At 57.0% G+C, this 11,458-nt stretch overlaps 6 protein-coding genes across 6 annotated transcripts; 4 read left to right on the top strand and 2 right to left on the bottom strand.

Annotated features, from left to right (window-relative positions):
- Positions 1 to 106: 106 nt before the first annotated feature.
- On the bottom strand, positions 107 to 3,738 carry BDY17DRAFT_193524 (GTPase-activating protein-like protein of the rho/rac family). The gene is made up of 2 exons (XM_033730027.1): positions 3,185 to 3,738; positions 107 to 3,127 (listed from the first exon to the last, which is right to left on the bottom strand). The coding sequence occupies exons 1-2, from the start codon at positions 3,506 to 3,508 to the stop codon at positions 290 to 292; spliced, it is 3,162 nt and encodes a 1,053-aa protein (XP_033587050.1). The 5' UTR covers positions 3,509 to 3,738; the 3' UTR covers positions 107 to 289.
- Positions 3,739 to 4,605: 867 nt separating this feature from the next.
- BDY17DRAFT_326380 (HRDC-like protein) lies at positions 4,606 to 5,143 on the top strand (the record flags this gene model as incomplete). The annotated part of the gene is made up of 2 exons (XM_033737505.1): positions 4,606 to 4,954; positions 5,019 to 5,143. 2 exons carry the CDS (start codon positions 4,606 to 4,608, stop codon positions 5,141 to 5,143), a joined length of 474 nt encoding a protein of 157 aa, XP_033587049.1.
- Positions 5,144 to 5,956: 813 nt separating this feature from the next.
- On the top strand, positions 5,957 to 7,593 carry BDY17DRAFT_254600 (Alpha/Beta hydrolase protein; the record flags this gene model as incomplete). The annotated part of the gene is made up of 3 exons (XM_033731444.1): positions 5,957 to 6,470; positions 6,525 to 6,563; positions 6,629 to 7,593. The coding sequence occupies 3 exons, from the start codon at positions 5,957 to 5,959 to the stop codon at positions 7,591 to 7,593; spliced, it is 1,518 nt and encodes a 505-aa protein (XP_033587048.1).
- A 424-nt stretch (positions 7,594 to 8,017) lies between these two features.
- Positions 8,018 to 8,759, top strand: BDY17DRAFT_312372 (uncharacterized protein; the record flags this gene model as incomplete). Its single annotated transcript, XM_033735615.1, has 2 exons — positions 8,018 to 8,451; positions 8,504 to 8,759. 2 exons carry the CDS (start codon positions 8,018 to 8,020, stop codon positions 8,757 to 8,759), a joined length of 690 nt encoding a protein of 229 aa, XP_033587047.1.
- Positions 8,760 to 9,318: 559 nt separating this feature from the next.
- On the top strand, positions 9,319 to 10,671 carry BDY17DRAFT_355353 (Ser-Thr-rich glycosyl-phosphatidyl-inositol-anchored membrane family-domain-containing protein). The gene is made up of 3 exons (XM_033738267.1): positions 9,319 to 9,771; positions 9,842 to 10,141; positions 10,203 to 10,671. Exons 1-3 carry the CDS (start codon positions 9,564 to 9,566, stop codon positions 10,361 to 10,363), a joined length of 669 nt encoding a protein of 222 aa, XP_033587046.1. The 5' UTR covers positions 9,319 to 9,563; the 3' UTR covers positions 10,364 to 10,671.
- On the bottom strand, positions 10,473 to 11,333 carry BDY17DRAFT_284329 (uncharacterized protein; the record flags this gene model as incomplete). The annotated part of the gene is made up of 2 exons (XM_033732093.1): positions 10,911 to 11,333; positions 10,473 to 10,850 (listed from the first exon to the last, which is right to left on the bottom strand). The coding sequence occupies exons 1-2, from the start codon at positions 11,202 to 11,204 to the stop codon at positions 10,473 to 10,475; spliced, it is 672 nt and encodes a 223-aa protein (XP_033587045.1). The 5' UTR covers positions 11,205 to 11,333.
- Between the last annotated feature and the right edge of the window lie 125 nt (positions 11,334 to 11,458).

The following is an 11,458-nucleotide window of genomic DNA, read 5'->3' as shown; positions in this document are numbered from 1 at the left end:
TGGCGCACGGAGCTCTCGGTGTGCCAGACGTGGTCGTTGTCGACGCGGTGCGCGACGGGGCCTGCGTTGCCGTCGCGGTTGTGCGGGCCGGGGGAGGAGGACTGGATGTCGCCGTAGGTGTCGTTTTTGGTGGCGTTGAGGGCGGGCGTGCTGGCTACGGGGGCTTTGGCGCGGTCGCCGTAGCGCTTGAGGATCTCTTTTGTGGTGATGTCCGCGCTGTTGCTGAAGAGTGTTGAGTCGTTGAGGATTAGGGCAAGGTCTTCTGGGACCTGTTGGTTGGAGGGATATTTTAGTAACTGCGGGATAGGGTTCGTGGATCTGGGGTTCGGCTTACCTCGCACATGTTCTCATTGCACTCAATCAGACTATGCACTGCCTCGATGGCCAAGAAGCTGTCATCGACGGGTACGAGCTCCTTCCCGCGGTGAATGATGTTGGGCGTGATGACGGTGGCGAGATTGTGAATGTCCATCTTACTGCCGCTCTCCTCATCGACATGGCTGAACGACGACACCCAGTTCATGAAAGTGAAGAGAACCTCCATCGTGTCTCGGTGCGGCTTGGGAAGCAAACAGCAGGTGAGATGTAGGATGCGGCGTCTTCGCTCGGAGTCTTCGATCCGTTGCGACGTGATCCAGAGCTTGTTGAGTTTGTGCGTCAGCAGCGGATCCGGCATCTCTCGCAGGAATTTCTTGAGCAGAGCGGCGACTTGCACCGGGTTCTCCTTTGTCAGGTCGATCTCCACCGACCCTTTGGAGTCAATCTCCTCCTTCGCGTCATTGAGTCGCTTGATGTTGCCGTTCTTGCGGAAGACGCCCTCGACGGACATGTCCATGGTCTTCATCGCGCTGACGGCCTCTTGGACGAGACTCGGAATTTTCAACGAACCGGGGCCGACGCCATCAGTGCTCTCTTCATAATCGCGCTCCAGCAGCTGCTCGAGCGGAACCCCGAAGATGGCATTCTTGCTCCCTTTGCCCTTCTTGTCCTTGGGCTGAAACGCCTTCCCGAACTTGGACCAGAAGGTTGGCCTCTTCGTCTCGATCAGCTCCAGCAGCTCTTCCTGGTTGAAGTGGCCGTCAAGGAGAGGCTCCATCGACAAGACAGCAACGTGCCGGACGATGAAGTACTCCAACGCCGTGAGCTCGGAAAAGTACTTCTTCGTCCCACCGAGTCGACCGTCCGGCTTATCGGCATCTCCAGACGTCTCACGCGTGTGCCCATTCACTAGCCTGGCTCTCGGCTCCTGCGGTATCATTGGCTGCCGAGCATACTTCGAGGCATTCGGCCTCTGCTCTTTGGTCTGTTGCGCGTGGAGAAGCCTCGGAATGTCGTCGAGCGTCATGCCATCTTGCATGCCGAACGTCAGCTGCGACATCTCAGGACCATTGGTGTCGGTGTCCTGGATGATTTGAAAGGTGCCGGTCTGTCTCCGTTGATTGCCATCCGTCGAGCCTGGTTGCACTCCTTCTGACGCACCGATGATCTGGGACTTGCGTGCATGTCGGCCCGCGTTTGAGAGGTGCTTGTCCAGCCTCGTACTGCGAAGCCGTCGGATGTCGGTCATCGTGTCTTCGTAGCTTTGGTCGCCCGGGGGAGCAAGCGATGAACCAGGCTGCCCGCCGTAGGATTTGGACCGAGTGTTGGGTCTCAGCAGTGGTGGCCCGAGGGTACCGCTTGACGTGTGGCCTTCCGTGGCGTTGTACCCGGTCAAGTTCGGGTCGTCGCTGGTGTGCGGCAGAGCCCCACTCGTCCGCAGAGTCGCCAGTAGCCTCGCATGTGCCACTCGTAGCAGGTGCACGTATTGCTGCAGGCGTGTGACCGGTACGATGCGGTCTGCTCTCGCATCGAACGGCGCGTGAACATCGCAGTACGCTCGCTCCTGTTGATCATGCCAGCGAGCACTACCCACATCCTCGCTAAGGTCTCTCCCGCATTTCGAACATAGCAGACACTGCGAATGTAGGACTCGGCTGTTGATCCCGAAACATCGGTCCTCCACCGCCTTATTACAAGCAATGCAAGTATCCGCGCGCTTGCTCACATACAGCTCCGTGTCGGCCTTTGCATCTCGGTGACTATCTGCTTCGAGGCGCTCATCGAGCTTGCTGATGTCTTGCAGAAAGCCTTCGAGACCCTCGGCAATACCAGTGTCGCGTTCCAATTTCAGAGCACCGGACAGGCAGATCCGGATCATGAGCTTCAGGTAATGAGCCAGGCCAGTAACGAGGGAGAGAAGCTCTTGAGTGACGCCTAATCTGCGCACTCCAGTGTCTTGGCTCTCTGCGAGAAGCTGAAAGAAGGCGACAACTTTCTTGCAAAGCAACTTCGCTTCTCGGTTGTAGCTGAGACCTTGGTACAAGGTGGTCTCATAGGGGCGCGTGACATCTTCGCCTGTTCTGGTGGCACGAGTCTGCAACCTCCGGTCCAGATCATCTGCAGCGGAAAACAGCAGATCGACATGAGTGATAAACTTCTTCGCCGCAACAACACCATCCATGTACGCTCCATTGCTGACATGAAGCAGCATATCAGAGATACACGTGGCAGAGCGCTCTTCGAAAGTTGACAGAGTCTGCCAGATCCAGTGCACTTTGTGCTCGACGGCCTCTTCTTCCTGTCGTACGGTAGTCCGCATGGCTTCATCTGCAGTGTCGTCCGCATTCTCACTCTCTAGCCTCTGCCTCTCGAACTCTGGCGTGTCAGGAGCGAGTGGCGGTGCGTGGAGTCTCACATTCCAGTACTTGTGGATCATGTAGCACTCCGGGTGCCAGTGTTGATTCACACCATTGCGGAAGATTTCGACAAACTGCTTGAGAATGGCAGTCTGACAACCATTGCACTTCTGAGCGAACTTGGTCGAGTAATGATAGTGGCAATAGACATTGCCTTCGTGTTCGTAGTAGCTGTCCGATGCACCAAAGACGGTAGGGCAGACACTGCAGGTAAAGTGCTCAATGTGGTACTTGCGATCGAGGGCAGTGATGTACGAGCCCCGCAACGCGCCTCCGCACGCGTAGCACAGGAGGTCGAGGCGGCGGAAGTAGTCGGTCTCACACAGAGGGTATTGGTTCGGTGGGTGATCGGGTACGGGGAAGAATTTGGAAGCGACGATCTTGCCACAGTCCTGGAAGAATGGTCAGCAAAAACAATCCATCAGATTACGAGTCACGGCGATACTGACATTGCACGTGAAACATTCCAGATGATACGTATCTCCCAGCGCGCGCACAAATTGGCCGGTCAGGGACCGCGAACATTTGCCGCATATCCTCTGTTGTCCGCTGGGCCGCCGCCGTGCTCTTGGTCTTTTCTCCACATCACTGCTCGAGTCGGGCTGTTGATCCCTGCGTTCTTGTGGCTCGCTAGAATCCATGAATCCATACGGCTGTGTGGGGGTTGAATGTGGGGAGGTCGTCGTGTCTCTGTTGGAGTAGAACTGGTCGGGGTGGTATCCCCCTCGGTTTCCGTTCACCGGCCCCGGCGTCTTGTCGTCGGGGAGACCCATTGGACTCGGGCCTCCCACCCTATCGCGTGAGTTGATGGTAACCCCACTCTGTAAACCCTACAGCGCACACGGATTCCGGCCAATGATGTCGGTTCAATTCTTCTCCACGATAATCTTGACCGGTAATGAACGCTGGCGCGATGCCGCCGATGTCGAGAATCTCAACCAGGCCGTAGCGCAGTCTTCCCAGGCGAGCGAGCGGCGTACGTTGTGTGCTTCATTCACTCCGCCGCTTTTCTGATACACTTCGTGGTCTGTGGCGATGTTGGGAGAGTCGTTGTGAGGGAGCACAGGGGACTCGGAGATGAAACGAGGGTGGTGCGAGCGGTCGCCGGAGGGGAAAAGCAATATACCGGCAATGGCAGAGCGCACGTTGTTTGGCGATTCGTCACGCGACGGAGACGATGTAGGATCACGCGGCGTGACGGCGAGAGACCGCGCGATGTGTGCAGGACGAAGCGATGTTGGTCGTTGCGGAATGCACTGTTTCCGCGCTGCAGCGGGGACTTGCTGCGTATCCCGGAGGGTTTGAAGGGGCGCAGAGGGCACGTGTGATCGCTCTCCTTTCGCTCCCTGCGTCGTGCGTGTCTTCCGCCGGGCGTGGGTCCAATGCGACGGAGATGCGAAGGGGGGCGGTGGTGTCTTGTGCTACAGGAGGTTGCCGCTTCCGGTGGCTCAGGACGACTCTCGAGATGGAGCTCCTTGGCACGCGCTGGTCCGCAGTCTGCTGGAAAGCTTCTTTTGCCCTACCCGAACTCTAATCGCTCTTGCTCATCTCGAGGCGGAGATTGATTTGGGATTCGAGGCGCTTTCTGATGAATGACAAAGCGCTGACTGACGTTGACGGTATTTCCGCGGACAGCGCTGCTCGGACTCGGCTCTTGGGCATGCATTGACCGTTGTCGAGCGTTTCGTTTTGTTTTGAAGGAACTCGAATGGGCGATCAGCGGGCGTTACATAAGCTGCACGGGATGAGCCGCTCCCGCGGCCGCCTTTCTGCATAGATCTTGTGCTGCGTTTGTCCATCGTGACACTGTCAATCCAGCTCCCCTTCCATCACTCCGCCATCAGCCTTTGCGCATTGCTCTCCCCGCAGCATGGCTGGCCCACCTCTTCCAGCAACGCTCTCGCGCCGCCGACCGCCGCCAACGGGCGATGAAGAAACCACCACCGTCCTCCGACTTGGCGAGTTCGAAGGCGTGCCTTGCCTCTCCCTTTCCGAAGCACACACCATCATTCAAAAGCTCAAGACATCACGTAGTCAAACCGATGAGCAGGGGAACAAGCCGGTGCCGATGCCCAACACCGACGTGTACAACAAAACGGAAGCGTATCTGGAGACGTTTGTGCGGTTCAAAACGGAGCAGTCGGCGTCGCAGGTGGAGGCTGTGAGCCAGAAGCTGGTTCAGGAGGGTCTGATTACATCGTTTGAGCGTGCGCAGCTGGGTGAGTTCTATTACTTTTACTTTTACTGCGAATCTCCGGTGAACTGACCTGTGAACCCGCCTAGCTACGCTATGTTGCGATACTGTCGAGGAAGCACGAACGCTCATTCCCTCGCTGGAAGGCAAAGTCTCCGATGACGAGCTCCAGCAAACCCTAGATGACATTTCGAAGATGCGAGACTTCTCATGAAGGATGTTGCAGTGCGGTATCGGTCGCTTCCTGGCATCCCTTTGCAGGTGTTTGCGCCGGGTGAAGGAAGATCTCCGACGGACGTTTTTGTGCTTTTAGCGAGGCGCTGGAGGGAGTATTTTAGACGAGAAACAGCAAAGAATGCTGGTGGCATAGACTGGTGTGATGCTGATGGCGAATTTGCTAAAAACCCCGTCTTTCACAACATCCACCGACAGCAGTTAGCCACCACGCTCCACAGCCCACACTACTTTTCATCTTTCCAAGCCGCGGGTAACTTATGACTATTGCACATCTGCCCCGAGTGTGAGCGGCCTTCCTTAAACAGCAAGGCCTCCATCCCCTGTCGTGCAGTCTCCGTTCCTACCTCTACTCCGCTTTTGCCATCGAGTTGCGGGGCAAAACCCTCCACCCCGCGCTCTCCACAAGGCGTGAGAGGCACATGGATGACATCAATGGGCCAATGTCACCCCGACCGCCGGGTATTGACAATGGCCTTGCGGGCAACGGCACGTTAGCCGGCTGTGATCTCCAGCATATAAAAGCCGAGTGAGTCCTCTTTTCTGCAGTGGGGTCATAAGTCTGTGATTCTCCTCTGTGCGTTTCGAGTCAAGATGAAGTCGAGTTCAAGCTTCGTGACAGCTGCCGTGCTGCTTGCGGCTTCGGCGAACGGTCAAGCTACTCAGCCTGTGAGCGGTAACTCTAGTGGACCGATTGTCGATTTGGGCTACGCCAAGTTCTTGGGCTATACCAATGCGACTGCAGGTATCAACTACTGGCGAGCGATCCAGTACGTCAATCTTCCGATACAGCATGAATGTCTCTGCTCACATAGCCAATCGCAGGTATGCAGCAGACCCGTCGTTCAACCTGCGCTGGCAACGACCAGTGCCCATCGAATGGAGCAACAACTTCACCAGCAACACCGTCTACAATGCGACGACGATCGGGCCGGCATGCTATCAATCACTGCCGCAATCCCTCTACCTACCGTACAACGAGTCCTTCGCAGACACTCCGCAAGGCGTATCAGAGAACTGCCTGACCGTCGATGTCCTGGTCCCAACTCATCCTGTCTCGACACGGCTTCCCGTCATGGTGCAGATTCATGGCGGCGGCTACACCAGCGGCAGCGCACAGAGCTATCCGGGTGATGGCATGGTTAATGCGTCGGACGGCAACATCATCTATGTGTCGATGCAGTATCGCCTTGGGCTGTTTGGCTTCTTGAGCGGATCTCAGATCAAGCTTGATGGTGTATTGAATGCAGGACTGTTGGATCAGAGGGCAGCTCTGGACTGGGTGCAGCGCAATATCGCCTCATTCGGTACGTGTTCGGGGTTCATGGACCGCTGGTCAGGCGTTCGCTAACTTTGATCAGGCGGCGATCCTGCCAAAGTCACAATCTGGGGCGGTTCTGGTGAGTTCGATGAGTAGTCCAATCGCCAATCACTTTCAAAGCGCTGACAGCTACTCTCATCCTAGCCGGCGGAGGCTCTGTTACCTACCAACTCATAGCCGGCGGCGCTTTCGACTTGCCTCCATTCTCTGGAGCCATCGCCGAGTACCCATGGTGGCAGCCCTTACTCAATCAATCGGAACAGGAGTTTCAGTACTACAACGCGTTGCAGATCTCCGGCTGCTCTTCCGTCACTTGTCTGCGAGGACTGTCAGCGAGCTCGCTCGAAAACCTCAATCAAGCAGTTCAAAACGCCTCGTACCCTGGTCCTGGCGTGGGCTACGGAGTCTACGACTTTGGACCGGTGGTGGATGGTCAATTCATCAAGGAACTACCTGGAGTTGCCTTCCAATTGGGTCATTTCTACGATGTTCCGCTCATGGTCGACCACGACGCATTCGAAGGCGACATCTTCTCGAACAAGTCTCAGACAACACAGGTGGAAGAAACGACCGATGCAGAAGACCTCTTCCCGTTCGCTGGCCCGGCCTTTTTCTCGCGCCTTTACCAGCTGTATCCGCGCTCGGCATACAATTCCACCTTCTTCCAGCGGCAGACGTGGTTTGGCGACTTCATCATCTCGTGCCCAACGTATTACATGGCGTTCAACGCCGTCGATCGCAACACGAACAGATCGGCAGTGTTCAAGCTCACATTCGCCGCCGGCTCAGAACTGCATGGAGCCACCGCTCCTTTCCTCGCCTCCAACGAGACCGGGTTCCCGAGCGCCAACAACCACACTCTCGCCGAAATCATGAGCTCGTACTGGATTTCATTCGCGGTCACCGGCGATCCGAATCCCCTGAGGAACAGCAACGCTACGTATTGGCCCTCGTATACCGCCAATGGAACTGGGAATGCCGCGAATGGAGAGTCGGTCGGGTTTGAAACTCTCGCCGTCACGTACACCACGGTCGAGCCCGCGCCGGACCCAGACGCAAGAGTGCAGTGCGAGTTCTTTGGCGCGCACGGATACGTGGTGATGAACTAGATTAGCAGTCAACATCCAATTTATCCAAATGGCGGCAATTCACCAAACCCGTGGGCATCAGGGCGGAAGAAGCCATGGCTCGGCGTGGAGGGAAAGTGGAGACGAGAAATGAGGAACTGGAGATCTGGGGGAAAAGTCAATTCCTGATTGGGCAATGCCAGCCCTAGCGCGCTCGGAGAATTGGACCGAGCGCATCACCCGCGAGCTCACGATGCATGTCCATGCTTTTTGCCTTGGCCGGAAACCCCAAACAACTCCCTCGACACATTCACTGCATCATAATAGCTCTAACCCCGACCACACTCTCGTTGACCATCCCCGTGCCTGTCCTGCCCTTTGTGCTTCCCAGCTGCCTCTTGAGCTCCCACGAGGTCCATTTCCCCCTCCCACAGCCTCGCGCACAACACCGTCCCGCGTCGCAAACATGCTGCTCCGGGCGCTCTGCGGCGCCCTCTTCTGCACCCTCGTCGCGGCGCAAAGCGACGTCCTCGCCTTCACTCGCGTCCCCAATCCCATCACCGACGGCGAATCCAACGTCCTGCTCTGGCAGACCAATGACACCAACACCCCTGTCTCCATCATTCTGCGACAAGGCCCCTCGACCAACCTGAAGACGCTGATGACGCTGACAACGGAAGGCACTGGCGGGCAGTATATTTGGAAACCGAACACTTCTCTTGCGGACGGCACGAATTACCAGCTTTTGATTAAGCAAGGCTCGCAGAATAATACTTTTGGCCCGTTCACCGTCCAGGGTGCCAACCCTGCTGCTGTGTCGTCTGCTTCGGCAGCGTCTGCGTCTTCTGCGTCGGCAGCGTCCGCGTCTTCTGCGTCCGGGTCTGCGTCTTCCACTGCAAGGTTGGTAGACATGGCGACACAAGCTTCGACATTTGACACTAACGTGTGACAGGAACGCGACCATGACCCACCGGAGTGGGGGCAACAGCACGACCATGCACCGCAACACCACCATGAGCCATGCGACGCTGCACCACAGCACGCCCAAGCACACCACTGCCACGACGACCATGACGCAGAGCACAACGGCCACCACGGCGACTGTTGCGACGTCCACCAGCGGCGCGGCATCGCCGGGCATCTCCACCTCTGGCAGCGCTCTCGCGTTGGTCCTCGGCGCCGTCGCTGCCATTTTCTATCTGCACTAGGCGAGATCCGGGGAGAGGTTGGGCTACAATTTCAAGCAGTGCTTTGAGGCACACCGCACCTCTGTGCCTGGCCATTCTTGTGAGGCCCAGCGGCGGGGCGTGCACAGCATTATTCGATCTCTTATTAATCTTTTCGTATCTATGGAGCCTCGTATACTCCAGGTGCGTAATTATGTATATACTATCCTGGGTACACTGCATCGACCTAGCAACCGTCGAGTCAAGGACATGTATGCAAAAGCTCCGTTACGTTCGCGTGGAATGTGTCGGTAGTCCAATGCCCAGGTGACAAGCGGGGCCGCTAAGCGAACGAGGGTGCGACAACATCCGCATTCTTCGCACACACAATGCGGAATTCGAAGCACCTTCAAGTCCTCAGGCAATCTGTTATCATGACAAGAGGATATATCTAGAATCTGCAAAATAACTGATCGTCGTCCCCAACTTGATCGACAGTTGGATGAGCAGAGGGCTTCGACAAGGCTACGCCGCGCAAACAAAGTTTGGTAGCCGATACGACTTCGCGACAACGGCGCAAGGGGCAAAGGATCGCGAACATCAACAAACCCACCCCACCTCTGCCTCTGTGCCTCCATGGGGATGCGGTCGAGCCCCTGCCGGCCCCGCGGTCTCGGTAGAAGCATCGTGGCATTGTGGATGACGTACGTCCGTCGTATCGCGAGGCTTATTAGGAGGTAGGCGAGTGTTCGTTTCGCTCTCTCAAAGACATCTCCTCCCTTCCCGCCGTGTGACTCCATCCCTTCTTCAAACAGCAATCCTCAACTCGGTGTCAAATTCGACAATATGCGCGTCCAGTCCATCCTTCCCCTCCTGTGCGCTCCCCTCCTCGCTTTCGCGCAGAGCAATCCGTTCAAGATACCGCCGACTGGGCTGGCGGCCAAAGGAGGGCAGGCGCTGAATCTCGAATGGACGCCCACGACGAACGGCACAGTCTCTCTGATCTTACGGAGTGGGAATGCAGCCAATCTGGCCGAAGGGACAACAATCGCATGTAAGTCTGCAGTCTCACAGCCCGCGCTTCCGTACATCAGAACCCCAAACTAACCTCGCTCTCGTCACAGCAAACATCGCCAACTCCGGCGCATACACCTGGACGCCTTCGAACAGCATCACGACCGGCAGCGACTACACTGTTGAGATTGTCGACGACACCGACCCCAATTTGACAAACTACACCCCTTACTTCACTCTCGATACGCCCACCACGGCATCGCAGACTACGAGCATGGTCACGCTGGGCGCCCCGAGCACATCGGGGGGTAAGACGCGGTCGGCGAAGAGCACGGGGTCTTCTTCTTCTTCTTCGTCGTCATCTGGCTCGCCGTCTGTTACTAGCAGTTCTAGCAGTGCTAGTCCATCGGGTATGTCATGCAGCGAACCTCTTGCACTTGAATTTGGACACTAACATTGGAGATGGTGTAGGACTTACTACCGCCACGAGTGCTTCTCCTACTCCTACGGGTGCTGCGTCGTCGGCTGCTAGCACATCTCCCTCGTCCCCCACTGCTACTGGCGCTGCGGCGAAAATGAATGCCATGGCTGCGGGGGTTTTTGGTCTTGCCTTGGGCGCTCTGGCGCTGTAGAATGCATCGTGCAAATTGAAAGAGATGGGTTTGAACCGGACTTTTGAATAGATAGCAATCCACCCCAGCGCCTTCGCTAAATTGAACTGAGCTCCATCGTTCAGCACCCTCATGTGATCGTCGTATCTGTCCCTCCATCCATATCCTCACTCGCTTTCGGCACCGACACATCTTGCGCCTTGGGCCTCCATTCCCTCAAGTCCTGCACCGGCCCGCCTTCCACTACCACCCCTTTACTCTCCGCCTCTCGCCCCAACACCGTCCCCACCAATCTCGCATCCTCATTCCCCCCAATCGTGCCCCCCTTGTACCCCCTCTTCTTCAACCGCTCCAAAAAGTCCTCCTCCTTCACCACCCCGCCTCCAACTCCCACAGCCCCCGCTCCAGCCTCAGGCACCATGCCCGCTACCCGCTTAATCTCCGCATGCTGCGCACCATCAAACCATCGCAAAAATTGCCTCACATCCTCAACATCCTCCTCCTCGCGCTTGCGCTTGACCGCCTGCGCCCGTCGCGCCCCGCCGTCCATGCGCTCGTACTGCTCAACCGGCCGCCTCAGCGTCTCGTCCCACGTTTCCTCCGCGCTCGTATTGAGAGGCACGAGAACGCCGCATTCGGCCATCGCTTGTCGCACGTCGTTTAGTGTCGGGATGTGATCGTTGTGGCTGTTCAGTGCTAGTTTGGCTGTTGTGTCGGCTAGGAGGAGGAGGTGGCGTTCGGCGAGGTTGACGAGCGTGTCGAGGACGGAGGGCTTGGTGCCGTGGAAGCCTACGGCGCGCAGGGTGTGGATGATGAAAGGGCGGAGGAGGGCGCGGTGGAGGTCGCGGGATTGGGAGGACATGGTGTTGGGTGTTTGTGTGAGGTGAAGGAGATGGATGGCTTGACTTTATCGGGGTATCATTGTTGGTGTGTGGCTTCAGTTGTTCGGCGCATGTAGTGCGATGCGATGTTGTTGTCCAGTGAATGGAGGTTGAAAGGTGAGTTGAAGTGCCGGACGCTGGACGCTCGCAGTGCAGCTCACCTGTGGCTGCGGCCGGCCCGTGCGCGCCGCTGTGGCGTTCAATTCACTCCATGCCTTTCGCAAAATTTAAATGA

Source organism: Neohortaea acidophila (assembly GCF_010093505.1).
Source record: "Neohortaea acidophila strain CBS 113389 unplaced genomic scaffold BDY17scaffold_9, whole genome shotgun sequence".
Classification (NCBI taxonomy): domain Eukaryota; kingdom Fungi; phylum Ascomycota; class Dothideomycetes; order Mycosphaerellales; family Teratosphaeriaceae; genus Neohortaea; species Neohortaea acidophila.
This window is presented reverse-complemented; position numbering and strand designations above follow the sequence as displayed.